Here is a 17660-nt window from a genome sequence, read left to right as displayed (position 1 = left end):
TATTTTTATTAATATTTTATTATTAAATAAAGTTATTTTGACAAGATGAAACAATTGAACTGAAATTAGAGAAGATGTAAAAGTAGATACAGTTTTCACAGTTAACTGAACTGTTATAAGTTCAGTTTTTAAAAACTGAACCATAAGATAGTATACTGAACTGTTACTAGAAATGAATCAGTTATTTTTAGTACAATATAGTACAGTTAACTGCAGTACAGTACAGATAAGTTATTTTTGCCCAGCCCTAGTGACTTTAGGCCTAACTCAACCCCACAAAACCGGTTTTAACCATGGCTCTATGTACACAGCCAATGTTCGACTGAAATTTGATCAGGATAAGTCTGTTTGTGTATCATAATAAAATGATACAGATTTGCATGTTATGTGCAAATATTATGTGAAAGTAAAGGAGAAATGTATTAGTTAGTGTTTCTGTGTTCTTCTTCCCTTTACTTCATCACTGGCTCCTTCTGCACGTATGCATTCCCCTTAACAGCTTAAGCATTGTTGATCTTGTTGCTTGCAAATATCCCATGGGGTTTGGCTGGAGTACGCCTTAATGCCTTCACTCCAAATGGGTTGTTCTCGCTCCTGAGACAAGTTCCAGCTCTAACGTTGCAGATGGGATAGTCATGAGGGCAGCAACTGTAGTGGTCATCACAGCAGGTAGCACCTTCAAGAGGACAGCAACCCTACTCAAAACAAGCATTTCCAAACTCGAAAATGCAGCAACAAGTGGCAGTGTTTGAACAGCTGTAGTAATTGTCACAAACATTTGGTGGCTTCACGGGTGAAGGGGGTGAGGCTCCAGGATTGGGTGGGTTTGGACTACTCTTAACGGGATAAGATGGCTCGATCGCAATTCCACACTTTCCTGATCTGCTGTTACCCAGATTTCTTTCCATTCTGATGTATCCTTCCTCTCCCCAATCAGCACCCCATGAATTCCTCACAATCCAATAATCATGACCGTTTTCTGTTCCATACCCAACAGCCACAACACCATGATCTAGTGCTGTTCCACATCTTCCAGAGAAGATACCAGATGAATAAAGTTGAAATTCCCTTCCTCCTCCTTCAATAGCAACGCTCACGGGCTGATTTGCAACTGCCTTTTTCAATGTTAACTCATCATAGGAATTAACATCTTCATAAGAATCAATAGAAACAACTTTGGCATTTTTCCTATACTGGTCACATGTACAATCAACAGCACGGTAAGGGTAATCCTCCTCGGAATCGATGCCTCCATGGTTGATGATGAACTCAAATGCATAGTCCATAAGTCCTCCATTGCATCCCATGTTATATCCTGTATCACAATCCACCAATTCTTGTTTTGATAATGAAATCAGTTCGCCAGTCACTATCTTATTAATTCCTTCCACAACACCAATTGCTGAGAATGACTAACAGCTCCCGCAACTTCCTTGGTCTTTGACTGGGACAACAACACCTTCCTTCCTCCAGTCAATGGAATCTGGGAGTGCGTCCCCGACACGTGGTGTGTAAGGATTGCTCGGGGTCCTTCCCAACCTCCGGTTCGGGTCGATCCTCGTTCCCAAGTATTTGACCAACGAGGAGTACAGGGCTAGGTACTTGGGAACGAGGATCGACCCGAACCGGAGGTTGGGAAGGACCCCGAGCAATCGTTACACGCCACGTGTCGGGGAAGCACTCCCAGATTCCGTTGATTGGAGGAAGGAAGGTGTTGTTGTCCCAGTCAAAGACCAAGGAAGCTGCGGGAGCGGTTGGTCATTCTCAGCAATTGGTGTTGTGGAAGGAATTAATAAGATAGTGACTGGCGAACTGATTTCATTATCAGAATAAGAATTGGTGGATTGTGATACAGGATATAACATGGGATGCAATGGAGGACTTATGGACTATGCATTTGAGTTCATCATCAACAATGGAGGCATCGATTCTGAGGAGGATTACCCTTACCGTGCTGTTGATGGTACATGTGACCAGTATAGGAAAAATGCCAAAGTTGTTTCTATTGATTCTTATGAAGATGTTAATTCCTATGATGAGTTAACATTGAAAAAAGCCGTTGCAAATCAGCTCACGCCCGTGAGCGTTGCTATTGAAGGAGGAGGAAGGGAATTTCAACTTTATTCATCTGGTATCTTCTCTGGAAGAAGTGGAACAACACTAGATCATGGTGTTGTGGCTGTTGGGTATGGAACAGAAAACGGTCATGATTATTGGATTGTGAGGAATTCATGGGGTGCTGATTGGGGAGAGGAAGGATACATCAGAATGGAAAGAAATCTGGGTAGCAACAGATCAGGAAAGTGTGAAATTGCAATCGAGCCATCTTATCCCGTTAAGAGTAGTCCAAACCCACCCAATCGTGGACCCTCACCCCCTTCACCCGTGAAGCACCAAATGTTTGTGACAATTACTACAGTTGGCTGTGTACATAGAGCTATGGTTAAAGCCGGTTTTGTGGGGTTGAGTTAGGCCTAAAGTCACCTTCTAATATGGTATCAGAGCCATGATTAAAGCCTATCCTAGCGAGTTCTAAGTGTGCATTTCTGTTTCTATTCCACCCATTGTCGGGCCAATATTGGACCACCCAATTTCTACTATCACGCACGAGATGTCTATACCTCGGCGTGAAGGAGGTTTGCACCTCACTTATATATTATCAATTGGCCTTATCTCTAATCGATGTGGGATTTCCAACAGAGATTTTATTGAAGTTTCCATAGTTGTATTGTAATTGATGCAAACTGCAAACATTATTTTGGATTTTGAATCTCAGAATGAATGTCATTGTGGCAATGTTGTCTTTGAAAATGCAGAAATACAGTACAATAATACTTGGCATCCAGAATTAATATAATTATCTTAATCTCTTGATTAAATTATTGGAATTATGCTTATGCAATGAATTTTTTGTTTTCGTAAACATAATTTTGTTCTGTTTTGATAGCTAACTTGGTCATCTTATTAAAAGATGCACAAATTTTAGTTTTTGATTTAGTTGTTCAATTTTCATATGATATTATGAGTCGATTAGTGACTTCTATTCACTTATGTTTTGAAGTTCATGCTCGAAGATTGCAATCCTTGAAGGCACTTACATATGCTCCTGAAACCAACTCTGAAATTTTGTCCAGATTGTATGAAATTGTTTTTGGCATACTAGAGAAGGTTTGGGCTTTCCTATTGTCTTTATTGTGTACGATGTTGTTTTTTTCCCATTTATTTTTAATTATTCTTGTAGCCACCTCTATCTAGAATAAGTTGTTTGGATCTATTGATGTGTTTTTGTGAATCTTGGTTGTAACCTCAGTTTGCATTTTTCCTTTTGATCAAGACTTGGGTCTTTGGTCAGACAAAGGGGGCAACATGGTGTATAAGTGCACTGTATATACCGTCATTCGGTGTCCTTGGCTGAGCTGAAGTCATGTATCTTTAATGGAAAATCTTTGTCCCTATAATGATTTGGTAGAAAACAATTTCATAGCCTCATTAGTGGTGTTTAATGCATGTTTCTTCCAGAGAGTTCCCTTGGCTGACATACATAAGGATTGAAGAGCTTCATTATTTTGTATTCCCTTTTTATCTTCTACTGCTTCAATATAGTTTTTCTATTTGGAGTTATTCTCCTTTCCTCACTTTCTCCGTAAAAGTGTTCTTTATTTATCAGAAAAGATTTTTGAAATTATGGTACTTGAGAATTTTTCACTTTTTCTGCCTTTAATGATTGTTAGGTTGGTGACGCTCAGCAAAAGCGAAAGAGGGGCATACTTGGGGCTAAAGGTGGTGATAAAGATGTAAGATCATTGATTTTTACTATTTTTCTTTTATCCTTATATTTGTATTTCTTTTTGTAAATTTAGGGAATCTTTTTTTATAGCAAATGGAACTGTTTCCTCTTTCCACTCATAGGAATGTAGAATTAAAGGCTCATAAAAATGTAGTTAGAGCAAGCAATTAGAGCAAGTGTGATACATGTCTTTCTTCCTGATAATATAGTATTCTTTTTCTGAGAGAAAACAACAGACAAGTCTTCATATTGCATTTTTCAATAAATCTATTGGTGCTTTCGTACAAAAAGTATTCCTAAATATGTAGGTCCTCAAAAAATAGGACAAGATGTAAAGTAGAAAGCCAATCAAGGTGGGAAAAGAGATTTTAGGAAGCTTTGTAATTGTTTTTGATATTCTGATCTCTTAAGAAAATAGATCTCTTTATGTAGTTATAGAGAGGGAGTATAAGAGAAGCTGTTGATGTGGGACCAGTCAATCAGCTTACAAAGAAAATAACTAACTACTGTAACTGACTGTGCTGACATGGCAAATATCCAATTAGCTTACAGTGAACTAACGTACTATGCTGATGTGGCAGATAGGCAATCAGCTCACCGAAACGAGAATAACTCTCTATTACACTATTAAGACCACATCCCTAGTGCTGATATTCAACTATTTATTAGATTGATATCTGACAAAGATCAAACTCTAGATCTCTTGGTCATAGAGGCTTTGATACCTTGTCACAGACCAATGGTCCCAAAAAACTTAAGTTATTATATGAAGACACTTCAATGGTATTATACTATGTTTCTGACGTGTTATGTGCTTGATCATATAGTCTATCATCCGAAGCAATCTACAATATGCTGCCTTAAGTGCTTTGAGAAGGCTCCCTCTGGATCCTGGAAATCCAGCATTTCTGCATTATGCTGTACAAGGGTAAGTTACTCCTACAAGCACAACTTTGTTGAACAAATAGTTCATGACCTCTCTTTGAGCAACTTTGTTTGCTTTATTATTCTCTTTTGCATTCTTCCATTAGTTCGGGTGTTCAGTTCTCAAAACTAAGCAAAGTTGAATGCAGGATTTCATTTGCTGATCCAGTTGCTGTGAGGCATGCTCTTGAAATTGTTTCTGAGATAGCTACCAGGGATCCTTATGCGGTTGCTATGGCCTTAGGTAAGAGTTTAAATCTTCATATTATTTTCCATTAAAATGGTGTTTAATTGCATATTCTCTTGTAATATAATGTTAGAAACAAATTTTTCAAGATTTCCTTAAATCTAATGCTTCCTGGATATTCTTATGCAGGAAAGCATGTTCAGCCTGGAGGTATGCTAATTGGATCTTCATTGTTGCTTCCATCTTTCCTTTTTTTATTTGAATTTTACATTGATGGGACGTCAGCTTTATTTGGTAAAAAACAGTGGATAATGATTATGAACCAGTTTTTGGTCAGTAAAGTATGTCAAAACACTTACAAGTTACATTACTTCCATTCATGTGTAAATGAAGAGGGAAATTTCTGCATAATTACTGTGTATTTATGCAAATAATAGGGCTTTGTGAATATTTATAACTTACTATTTTGTTGCTGTTCTGCCACAAATAGTTTTGTGATGGCTATTTGGTCTATGTACAGGGGCATTACAAGATATTCTTCATTTGCACGATGTTTTGGCTAGAGTTTCTCTGGCGAAGTTGTGCTGTACAATATCAAGGGCTAGAGCTTTAGATGGTTAGTGTTTTATAAAACTAGTTTTTAATTAAAATTGATCTTTGGTAAATATGCTATGGTTAAATTTCTGTTTTGCATGCATATACAGAGAGACCAGATATTAGATCCCAGTTCAATTCAGTGCTCTACCAGCTTCTGTTGGATCCTAGTGAAAGAGTCTGTTTTGAGGCAATTTTATGTGTACTAGGAAAATATGACAATACTGAGAGGTGCAATTTATCTCTACCTTCCTAATCATAATTTTAGATTTGATTTTACTGTTAACTTTCTGTCTTGGGGGATGCAATCTTATCTTGTTTACACATTCTAGGACCGAGGAGCGTGCAACTGGGTGGTATCGTTTGACCAGGGAAATTCTCAAGTTACCAGATGCATCATCAAAAGAAAGTTCTAAAGATAAATCTCAGAAGATGAAACGTCCTCAGCCTCTTATAAAACTTGTAATGAGAAGGTTCAAAAACTCATTTGTGTATTTTCGATGCATGTTGATTTCTCTTGTTGAATTATCAAGCCATTGGCTTGGGTGATGTGGAAACTGTTTAATTTTAATTCACCTTGTCTATTATTTAATGTTTTTCAGGTTAGAGAGTTCTTTCCGTAGCTTTTCTAGACCTGTGCTTCATGCAGCTGCTAGAGTTGTACAGGAGATGGGGAAAAGTCGGGCTGCTGCCTTTGCACTGGGTATACAGGATGTTGAAGAAGGAGCAAATATCAATACATTTGCTGATTCTACAGATTACAATGATTCAGATGAGAGCACACATCCTGAAAGTAATGTTTATTTGATGTGTTTAGTGGTGCATGCTTGCATAGCATTGTAAACAAGCCTTCAACTGTTTTAATTATTATAGATAATTAGATATAGATACAGATAGTTACAAAGGTTCTTGAATGTTAAAGTGAATTGTCAAGAGATATAAAACCAATTTTTGGTCTTAATGAAACGACTTAAGCTTTTTGGACAGTTGATCCTTGACAATCATAATATTTTTGCTCAGTTTTATATGGTATTATCTTCATGTTCTTCCCCTTTGGTTTCTTTTTTGTTTTTCAGTTGTTCCTTTTGTTAACCATGCTTTTCAGATTGTATTTTGAGATTTGTATTTATGGTTTTGGTTCTGATTACTTTGTTAGAAAGAAAGACAGATTGGTATGTGCTTGTTTAATTAATTCACTTAATCAGGCTGCTTGTGTCTGTGTTTGTACTTGTAAGCTAGGTTTAGTACAGGCATGGTTACTATCTCTCTTTAATGCTGCTAGCATTCACAGGATTCTTCTGTAGCGCTTCTTTTCATGTTGGATAATATAAGTTAACCTAATTTTCATGTTGGATAATATAAGTTAACCTAAAAAGACTTCTGTAAAGACATCTGCTAGTTCTCCATCCACTTGTAGTAAAAATGAATCTCTTAAATTTAGAAGGGAAGAATTTCTTTATTTCTCATTCACAAGTATTAGGTCAGCTGACCTATATTAAAAAACATAAATTAAAAAATATAACAGTAAACAATCCTAGAGATATTAAATCCCTATAACTATGGGATTTTATTCTTGTTACAATCTCCTAATATTAAATTCAGAATCAAATCTAACCAAACAAACAAAATAAAAGATAAATATAAATTTCCCTAAATAAAGCCTAAATGCATGTTTTCCATTCTCCGCTTGGATCTGGTTCCTTCAAACATGACACTATTTAGACCTTTAGCAAGAATATTATTAGAAGTTGACTTTAAGCCTAACTCAATCCCATAAAACTAGTCGATGTGGGACTTTCAACACACACTCCTCACGCACACACCCCCCTCATGCCGAGGTATATACATCTCGAGCGTGGGATTAGACATTTAATGGGTGGTCCGATAGCGGCCCGATAGGGAGTGGAACAACATGTCCAACAACAACAGATATCGTTAGGATAAGCTCTAATCATGGCTCTGATACCATGTTAGAAGTGGACTTTAAGCTTAACTCAACCCTACAAAATCGGCTTGTAGGGTGAGGTTTGCACCCACTTATATACATTGAATTGACTTATCTCTGGTCGATGTGAGACTTCTAACAAATATCATCTAGTGTTTCCATAATAAAATGCCTATCAATTTTAATGTGTTTAGTCCTATCATGTTGCACTGGATTATGAGTTATACTAATGACAAATTTATTGTCACAGTATAACTTAATAGGTTTTTCCCATCTTATCTTCAAATCATCTAATATAATCTTTAGCAGTAGAAGTTCACATATTCCTTGGGCCATTTCCAAATTTTGCTTCAGCACTTGATCTAGCCAATGCATTATGTTTCTTGCTTTTCCAAGTCACCAAATTTCCACCCAGAAATGTGCAGTATCCGGTGGTTGATCTTCTGTCCACAATTGACTCAGCGTGGTCTGCATTTGTATATGATTCGATACATAGGCTCTTGTTTCTCTTGAACAATATCCCTCTCCCTGGAGTACCTTTTAGGTACTGAATAATTCTGAAGACAGTCTGTAGACGTGCTTCCTTTGGTTAATGCATAAATTGACTTACTAGGTTGACAGCAAAACCAGTGTCTGGCTTAGTATGAGATAAGTAGACAAGCTTGCCCACAAGTCTCTGATACATTCCTTTATCCACAGCCACATCCTCCTCTGTACTTCCTAATTTTATATTTGGATCAATTGGAGTGTTTTCTGGTTTACACGCTATTCTGCCTGTTTTCTTGAGCAAATCATTGAGAATTTTGTTGAGATATGAAGATCCTTTTCTTCGAATGGGCCACTTCAATTCCAAAAAAAATACTTAAGTTTCCCTAGTATCTTTATTTCAAATTCTGTTGCAAGACATTCACCTAGCTTCAGCTGCTCTCTCTTGTCATCCCCAGTTACGATAATATTGTCTACATAGCTTCCCCTAAAACTGAATGTTTGGAAAAAACAGTAAACAATCCTAGAGAGTATAAATCCCTATTATTATGGGATTTTATTCTTGTTACAATCTCCTAATATTAAATTCAGAATCAAATATAACCAAACAAACAGAATAAAAGATAAATATAAATTTCCCTTACTAAAGCCTAAATTCATGGTGTGCTTCTTGGCAGAATCCTGAGTTTTTGCACAAAGAAAAATCCAGTTCAATGTTTCTGTGAGTTTCATGTAAAGTAAGGTTAGATACAATATAAGTGCAGTTTGATTGCTACTCAATAGTCGCATGCAATTAGTTATCCTGAAACAAATTTAATACACAAGTTTAGATATAGTCTTAGCAATATCTTGGTATGATGAAATATTATCTTATTATGTACTTAATTGATACCTTGATGTAGGCATTCGAAGGACATCTTCAGTATCTAATGGAACTGCTGGCAGAGATACTGTTGCAGGTTTGTTGGCCTCATTGATGGAAGTAGTACGGACGACTGTTGCCTGTGAATGTGTTTATGTACGAGCCATGGTGCTCAAGGCATTAATCTGGATGCAAGGTCCGTTTGACTCATTCGATGAACTAGAGTCTATTATTGCATCAGAACTTTCTGATCCAGCTTGGTCAGCAGCACTTTTGAATGATGTACTACTCACCTTGCATGCTCGGTTTAAGGTAAATGGACTTTGTTAGGCATACTTGGAAATGTTCAACAAAGCATTGCCTGAAAAATGATGAACCAATATTGTTGAATTTTAGTAACCTTTTGCTAATAATATGGATTGATCATCTGGCTTTAAAAGGCTAACTCTGTTAATTTTAATCTGTCAAATGAAGGCTGATGGATGATTTACCCCTAGCATGGCCCCTTTCGCACGTGACTGTTGAGCTTGAAGCATAGAATGTGCATTACTTTTGCAGTTATTTGAAAAAAAAAAAATAGGGAAGCAAAGGTCAAACTCTTGACATTTGGTCATGTAGGGTTTAATATCAGTCAAAGACCAACTCTCCTAAAAGCTTAAGTTGTTAGGTGAAAGGATCATGAATGATTTTATATCTAACATTCCTTTTCTTTTAACAACTTGTTAGTATATTTGATTCTGTAGTTCTCATATGGTGAATCATGTTCAAATATTCAGTCTGTGTTGCTTTCCCATACCCCCATGCACAGCAGGGATTTTTATAGTCATGCTTTGCTGAAGTGACAACAATATCTTATCAGTAGTCTTCCTCGTAAACTTTGTATAACTCATTGCAAGTAATGGGTAAATGTATTTTTTTGTATTTACGCATACTAGAAATGTAAGTTTGCTCACTAGTCTTTTCATTTTTGCTTTGAAGGCTTCCCCAGATATGGCTGTTACTCTTCTTGAAATTGCAAGGATATTTGCCACGAAAGTTCCAGGAAAGGTTGACGCTGATGTGTTACAACTGCTTTGGAAGGTTAGTTTTTTATTTTTTTCTTTAGATAAAGTTCATGAAGATATCGTTAAAAATGAGAAATAGAAAACAAAGAACTCATGGGGGGACCGAACCAAAACCCATCACCAAAGAACAGGCTATTTAGCTATAAGGCAATCCATGAGCTAAACTTCCCTATACATGAAAGAAGACCTCTATTATGAAAGAAGTCCAAAGGTATAAAAGCTTTGGAAGGTCACTTTACCTTGATAGGCTTTTTGTTTTTTTTGTTTTTAATTGATGTGCTTGGTACACATGTTTATAATGGAGTGGTCAAATAATGATAAGTAGAGACAATTGCAAACTGCAAAACTTCTGAAGCAACACATCCACATTACATTACATAGTAGATGCATGCACACAATTACCCAGTTCATTTGATCAAATTTGAGTTTCCTCGATGGTTTTTACTTAAAATGGTGACCGACTAAAGGAATATATGTTGTCAGACTTGTCTTGTTGGAGCTGGTCCTGATGGGAAACATAAAGCTTTAGAAGCAGTCACAATTGTACTTGATCTACCACCTCCGCAGCCTGGGTCTATGCTTGGTTTTACTTCAGTGGACAAGGTGTCTGCATCCGACCCAAAATCTGCTCTTGCATTACAAAGACTAGTCCAAGCTGCAGTAAGCATTGCTATTTATTCAGAAGATCTTACTCACTCTTTGGCTTCTACAACCAAAAAAACGTTGAATCAAGTTTTTTTTTGACACTTGGTGCTTTTAGGTATGGTTTCTTGGGGAAAATGCAAATTATGCTGCATCTGAATATGCTTGGGAATCTGCCACCCCACCCGGTACTGCTTTGATGATGTTAGATGCTGATAAAATGGTAGCTGCTGCCAGTTCTCGTAATCCTACTCTAGCGGGTGCCTTGACGAGGCTCCAGAGGTGTGCATTCAATGGCAGTTGGGAGGTATATATTACCCATTTGAGGGGCTTTTCCGTTCTTTACTTGTTTGGTTGTTTATTACCTCCATCTCGAAATTTGAATGAACTTTTAAATGGTATCTCGCTACACTATGAGAACAATGATATACTTCATTAGAAAACAGTCACTGAAATTTTGGTTTGACTCAGCAGCTTGTCATATGTATTATTGCATACTTTTACCTCATGGTTATTTTCTCTTGCTGTTTAACTTAAGTATTCTCTGTTAAATGAACATGCAGATTAGAATTATTGCTGCTCAGGCTCTCACAACAATGGCAATTAGGTCTGGTGAACCTTTCAGGTTACAGATTTATGAGTTTCTGCACACTTTGGCGCAAGGTGGTCTTCAGTCCCAGTTCTCTGATATGCATCTTAGTAATGGAGAAGATCAAGGAGCAAGTGGTACAGGCCTTGGAGTTTTATTAAGTCCAATGATAAAGGTTTTGGATGAGATGTATAGAGCACAAGATGATTTGATCAAGTGAGAGCCAATCTTCATTCCATACTGGATTCAGAATTGATGATCCTGATTACTAATGTTCATGAATTACTTATAAACAGGGAAATACGCAGTCATGACAACGCTAAGAAAGAATGGACTGATGATGAACTTAAGAAACTATATGAAACCCATGAAAGACTGCTAGATCTTGTTTCATTGTTTTGTTATGTTCCAAGAACAAAGTATCTTCCTCTGGGCCCGATAAGGTACTGATTTATTGAAGTGCATTCCTTATATGAGCTAGTTTTGCATATTTCTCATGTATCTAAAGAGACTTGTAGGCTCTTCTGCTTACAGGGTAGTGCGTCAGAAGGATAACTTTTTAAACTGGGCCAAGGAACCTTTTTTTTGGCTTTTGAGTGGTCACATTTTTTGTGGTTCTGATTTTCTTTTGTCATTATTTTGAAACTTTGTCCTGAAGTTCATTAGGAATTTGCAAAATTTAAAACCTTAGTGTATTTGTAGCTTAGTCATTTACCTTTGGCATGTTTCAAAGGTAAATCTAATCTGTATATGTTTCTAATTTCTATTAGTCTTGGTTAAAACATCTTCCAATAATAATTTGAATTGATGAATTTAGTGGTAATGTCTCTTTATAAGATCTTCTCCTAAACTAAAGATAAAAGATAAATATAAAAATAAAGATAATATATCTAACAATAACTAAATAAGATCAAACTGTAGGAGTGGCTAAGTTATATATAAGTTCATAAAAATGTAAGTTATTCAAGATAAAATATTTTAAAAAGGAGTTAATTTCTTCAAATATCAGTTAAGTAATGGTAACACGCCTCATTGTAGCTGTAGAGTCAATGATGAGCAAAATCTACACCTGATTTCACATTTGTCGACTTCCTTCTGATTTGGGAGTTTATGTGAGTTGATATGAATTTACTGACTTTATCAGATTCTATCCAAAAAAGACTTAATAGGGTTAACTTGTTACATAAAGTCAAAAGAGTTAACTTGAGAGTTTCATACAGACACTTCTATACAGTTTGCTTCCATAATTTTGTCATAATGTTTTGGTTCAACAATGAAACATTTATTTGTTTTGTTTATGTTACTAGTGTTATTCTCTAAATATGATTTTACTCTAAATTTTTTTATAGTGCCAAACTCATTGACATCTATCGAACTCGCCACAATATTAGTGCATCCACTGGTTTGAGTGATCCAGCTGTTGCCACTGGTATATCTGACCTTGTTTATGAATCCCAACCACCACCTGCTGAGCCTGATGCACTTGATGATGACCTAGTAAATGCCTGGGCAGCAAACCTTGGTGATGATGGCTTATGGGGAAACAATGCACCAGCAATGACTAGGGTGTGCTTTTTATCTATCTTGCTTTGCTTCTCTTTAATTTGATAATATGATAGTGGTTACAAAGTATATTCCCTTCTCACTCTATGCACACACAAACATAATAGGTTCTCAAATTGTGAATCTCCAAGCTAATTTTTCAACTGTGAATATTTGTTTTGAATCATAAGATTCAACAACAACGATTATCTGCTTCAAATATGTCATATAGACGAGGATATGTAGTGCACAATGTAATAGATTTTTAACTAGAAATAGATAGAGCAACATAACTAGATGTCTTTTAAAACAAATATCAGCTATGAGTTTCTGAAGCCTGTATTGTCTAGAAGAATGGAAACAAAGCAATTAAAAATAGATTGCATTCATTGGACGAGAGGATGGGAAATAAAATAGTGAAATAGTCAATTAGGATAAGTACAAAAATGCGCCCTCAATTCCTAAATTGTGGCTCGTGATGATACGAAATTGCTCATATTTATTCGTACAGTAAGGCACAGATCGTTTAAAATAGTGAAATAGTCAATTAGGATAAGTACAAAAGTGCACCCTCAATTCCTAAATTGTGACTCGTGATGATATGAAATTGCTCATATTTATTCGTTCAGTAAGACACATATCGTTTAAAGTTTATCTTATGATATAAACTGTGAGGTTGTCAAATTGTACAATTTGAGTAGTGAATTGTAAGATTCTGGTAACATTCTGCAAATAGACACTTTTAATCACAGTTATAGGAAAGGATAGGATCAATTGAGACAAGTGTCAAATTTAAACCACTGAATCATCTGATATTATTTTGGTGATTATGTATACCTAATTTGTAATAATTTAAACATTTGTAGATATGTAATGTAATAGCAGAAATTTGTTTATTTTTTGCATAATATGCCTTTTCATTTGAAACTATGTTGACTTTAAATTGAAAACACTTTTTTCTTTGGATTTAGGTAAATGAATTTCTGGCAGGTGCTGGAACAGATGCCCCAGAAGTTGATGAAGAAAATATGATCTCTAGGCCTTCAGTTAGCTATGATGATATGTGGGCAAAAACACTTCTAGAACCTTCAGAGCTAGAGGTAAGGATTAAGCCATATCCTTTATAACCCTGATGCATTGGGTCTTGAACTTTGTGGTTTGACTTGCATCCATTACTTGTGAAAACAGGAAGATGACGCAAAATCGTTGGGATCATCATCTCCAGATTCCACAGGATCAGTTGAGACTTCAATATCATCTCATTTTGGTGGAATGAGCTATCCTTCACTGTTTAGTTCACGTCCATCCGGATATTCACAAACTACGGTACCAAATATTAAGATTAAGTATCAATTTGTTTTGCCACATGCACTGTGCTTCTAATTTGATGCTATTCTGAATGATATATATTCGATATTTTATGCATATTCTTTTAAGCAACGAGAATAATAAATGGTCAACTCTTAGAATTAGTGTTAATTAGAAACATAACTCTTCCATTGCCCGAGTTTGAGATTGCAAACTTCCCTAAACATTCTGAAATCAGGTTACAGGTACAAAGGGAATTTTATATATATATATATATTTGTTATCAGTGAAAACCATTTGGAAATGGATTCTCACATTAAGATCATGGAATCAATGTTTGTGTGTAGGCAATTTTCCTTTAGACCTAAGTCTTTACGAACTAATAGTATAATTGTCAGCTTTCTGTATAGTATTCTCTTCAAGTTGTTGGTGGGTGAAGGAACATGGGACGGTGGGTAAAAAACTAACCTATCCTGGTTCTAGAAGGCTTGTTACTCTTGCATATGCGTAGAGCTTGATTCTGGATTGGAACCAATGACTAACTGGTCTACAAGGCACAACTTTACCACTATGCCAGTGCTTGCCTCCATTGTTGGAGGGTCAAATATAATTTTATTTGGGTTAACAGCACTTAAACCCTGTAAAATATTACTTTAGTTTCACTTTCCACCAATATATCAAGTTAAGCTTTATGCACCCCAATTTAACACAATTATTGTAATTTTTCCTTTCTATTCAATTTAATAGAAAACTTTTATGGACTCAAGTGCAGACACTCAGTTGTTCACGTGGTTTTTTAATAAGAAAATATGTTGAAAGATAAAAGAGTTCTTTACAAACGAAAAGTTTACATTCGAGAGAGTTTGGCTACTTTGTTACCCTATACATGCTTGTCACTAATTGTATTGTTTTAACCGCACCTTTAGTCATTACCTCTCATCAGAAATGGTGTGGTTGCATGTGGCACACAGAAGTTGATCATATATTCTTCCTGAGAACTTCTCTAGTATACATTGTTAGGTTTTTAGAGAAACCTTTGAACAGTGCTTCATATAAGTTGGTCCTACATTCTACTTGACAACTTCTCTAGTATACACTTTTCCTTTTTTAGATAAACCCTTGAACAGTGCATCACATTATTGCATAAAAAACCACTTGTTGATCTCATGAGATTTTGTTTTTCAATTCTTTGAACTCAAATATGGAGTAGACACGTATACTTTGTCTTGTAGATTTCAGCCTCTTCAAGAATTTTGGATTAACAGATTTCACTGGCATTTATAATTGGTTTGTAATTTTAAATGAGATTCCAGATTGCCATGTTGTACTGACACCTTTTTGCATTACTGATACAACAAACCAACTAGAGTAACAAACAATTAAGTCATCAACACTATTCTCTTATGCTTATGTTCTTGTCAGCAATATACCCGATTTGGAGACAAATTTGATAAAGGAAAATTTGATTGTAAAGGAAAATTTACTATAAATTGTATTACATTTGAGTGTATTATGCGTAAATTGACGAACGAGGGTGGAAAGTGCAACCAAAGTGATATTTTAGGATGGTGAGTGCCTTTTACTCCATAATTTGTAATATAATTGTTGGAATGGCTATGGAGTTTAGGCAGGGAAGGAAAAAAAAATAATAGAAACTCAAAGTATGATAATAAACTGATGATGTTGAATTATGAGAGTAAAAGGAATAAACAAAATATATAATAAAGTGACATGAATGTAAGGAATTATGGGAGTTTGAATTATCCTAATTTACTGTGCATCATTCTCCCCAATTTGTGCATCATTTATTCTAATAAAATTTTTGCATCAATGAGTTCTTAATCTAATTACCTTACCTTGAATGTCGTAATCTTATCACACATTTATTAACTTTTTTTTGAGTCATAACTCTGCCGTTGTCAACTTTTGGATTCGAAATTACTTATGGAAATTTACATTATCCATGGCAGGATAAGGCAACAGCAAGCCGAGGTGGTGGCCCCTCTATGTATGAGGGTCTTGGTTCTCCGGTAACATCCCTTGACTTGTTTAGAACTATATTTGGGTGAATTTCTATAAAAGTACAGTTACGAAAAAAAAGAAAGAAAAAACGAAATTAATTTCTCCGTAAGTTAAAATTAATCTTTATATAAGTACAAAAGTAGTTAAAAACACTTTTTAGAGAAATTAATGAGAGAATTTTTACAAATTAGTTTATGTTTAAATGAAACTAATTTTATTTTGTGGAGATGTTTACTTCTTTTTCTTTACCTAGAAATGCCTATTCAAAAGATTTATCCAAACAAACACTTGGTTTCATTTTATTCTTCTGATCTAGTTTTAATATTTAAATCTCAAAATATTTTCAGATAAGAGAAGAGCCTCCATCATATTCATCATCTGTCATGCAAAGACACGAGTCATTTGAGAATCCCCTAGCAGGAAATGGGTCGCAGAGTTTTGAGTCTCAAGATGACGAACGAGTACCATCCGGAAATCCTCAATTTGGAAGTGCACTTTATGACTTCACAGCAGGAGGAGACGATGAAGTAAGTTGGTTTAAAATCAATGAAAAAACCATCGAACCAGCCATTTTAACTGGGAAATTTGTGAATAATTGAATAAAGAATTTATGCAAAAATAGTTGAACTATGCCACTAAGCACAATTTTGAACCTTGACCTAAAAACAAAAACAACACAAAACTTAAAGAAAATGAGTAATGTTGGAAATTAGAAATCAACATTTGGTATGGATAATTGAGACTAAAGATCTATGGCGGCAAGAAACATGCAGCTGTACAATGCAATGCTCACAAATCTGGAACCTGAAATACAATGCTCGCACGTATGTTTACAAATTCGAACCTGGAAAGCAAAAGTATACAAAACTTAAAAAATGGTCAGAAATATTAGAAATTAGGTTCACATGTTGATGACCATTATTTAGCCTTTCGGTATGGATAATTGAGACCATTTTTTTGGAGAATGCCTTTCGGCTTGTTGTGTTCATGAATTGATGTATTATCTAGAGGCAGGCATGGATACTTTAAATACAAACATGATGTAATTACTTTCATTGTTTTTCCTGGCAGTTGAGTTTAACCGCGGGAGAAGATGTCGAGATCGAGTATGAAGTAGATGGCTGGTTTTATGTAAGTCTCGAAGATTTATATTTGTATTTCATCTGAAGTAGAGACGTAGATAAGTAGAATTTACATGTATTCCTCATGTTTTTAATTTGCATTGGAGAATCAATTGTTGATGGCCTACTTTGCGGTGCAGGTTAAGAAGAAACGCCCTGGTAGGGATGGCAAGATGGCTGGACTGGTCCCTGTTTTATATGTTAGTCAATCTTGAATAATGTACGTAAGCTGTTGTAACATCCGAGTCATGTACATGGCTTTTTTTTGTTTATTTTATCCATTATTGCTTTCTTTCAAAGTCTCCATGTGTTCCTGTCCTATGCCATTCTGGCTTTTCTCCATCGATATCTTGTATTTGTTCAGTTGTATGCTATATCCATGTATCATTTTTTATGCTATTTGCTTGCGAGTGTTTAGTCATTTATCATAGTATAGGGGTTTCGAGTTACTTGAATGTGTGTTTATTCTTATACAGGGAATTCAAATATACCAAGTGAAAGTCTCATGTTTTTGAGGTCAGAATTATATCTTGTCTTGAGATCTATTCAATACTCATAATCACATCTCCTGATAATCTTTTGAGGTC

The 17660-nt window shown here is 35.6% G+C and overlaps 1 protein-coding gene and 1 pseudogene across 2 annotated transcripts in view; both read left to right on the top strand.

Annotated features, from left to right (window-relative positions):
* LOC106768158 overlaps nucleotides 1-17660 on the top strand; it is a 26567-nt gene extending 8907 nt beyond the window's left edge. Inside the window, exons 7-29 of one of the 2 annotated variants that reach the window (XM_014653140.2) lie at nucleotides 3062-3168; nucleotides 3732-3794; nucleotides 4615-4715; nucleotides 4861-4955; nucleotides 5088-5108; nucleotides 5419-5514; nucleotides 5603-5723; nucleotides 5825-5965; nucleotides 6095-6285; nucleotides 8826-9097; nucleotides 9764-9865; nucleotides 10333-10509; nucleotides 10610-10798; nucleotides 11055-11296; nucleotides 11377-11523; nucleotides 12430-12646; nucleotides 13594-13722; nucleotides 13811-13948; nucleotides 15901-15960; nucleotides 16300-16479; nucleotides 17024-17083; nucleotides 17214-17293; nucleotides 17550-17660. In XM_014653140.2, coding sequence (XP_014508626.1) covers nucleotides 3062-3168; nucleotides 3732-3794; nucleotides 4615-4715; nucleotides 4861-4955; nucleotides 5088-5108; nucleotides 5419-5514; nucleotides 5603-5723; nucleotides 5825-5965; nucleotides 6095-6285; nucleotides 8826-9097; nucleotides 9764-9865; nucleotides 10333-10509; nucleotides 10610-10798; nucleotides 11055-11296; nucleotides 11377-11523; nucleotides 12430-12646; nucleotides 13594-13722; nucleotides 13811-13948; nucleotides 15901-15960; nucleotides 16300-16479; nucleotides 17024-17083; nucleotides 17214-17288 — 2924 coding nt within the window. In that variant the 3' untranslated portion in view covers nucleotides 17289-17293; nucleotides 17550-17660. Of the gene's footprint in view, nucleotides 1-3061; nucleotides 3169-3731; nucleotides 3795-4614; nucleotides 4716-4860; nucleotides 4956-5087; nucleotides 5109-5418; nucleotides 5515-5602; nucleotides 5724-5824; nucleotides 5966-6094; nucleotides 6286-8825; nucleotides 9098-9763; nucleotides 9866-10332; nucleotides 10510-10609; nucleotides 10799-11054; nucleotides 11297-11376; nucleotides 11524-12429; nucleotides 12647-13593; nucleotides 13723-13810; nucleotides 13949-15900; nucleotides 15961-16299; nucleotides 16480-17023; nucleotides 17084-17213; nucleotides 17473-17549 lie in introns of those variants that run through there. The other variant, XM_014653139.2, reaches the window with a different exon arrangement.
* Nucleotides 1409-2507, top strand: LOC111242106 (annotated as a pseudogene).

Source organism: Vigna radiata, chromosome 7 (genome assembly GCF_000741045.1).
Source record: "Vigna radiata var. radiata cultivar VC1973A chromosome 7, Vradiata_ver6, whole genome shotgun sequence".
NCBI lineage: Eukaryota > Viridiplantae > Streptophyta > Magnoliopsida > Fabales > Fabaceae > Vigna > Vigna radiata.
The sequence above is the reverse complement of the archived record's forward strand: the minus strand, read 5'-3'. Positions and strand labels throughout refer to the sequence as shown.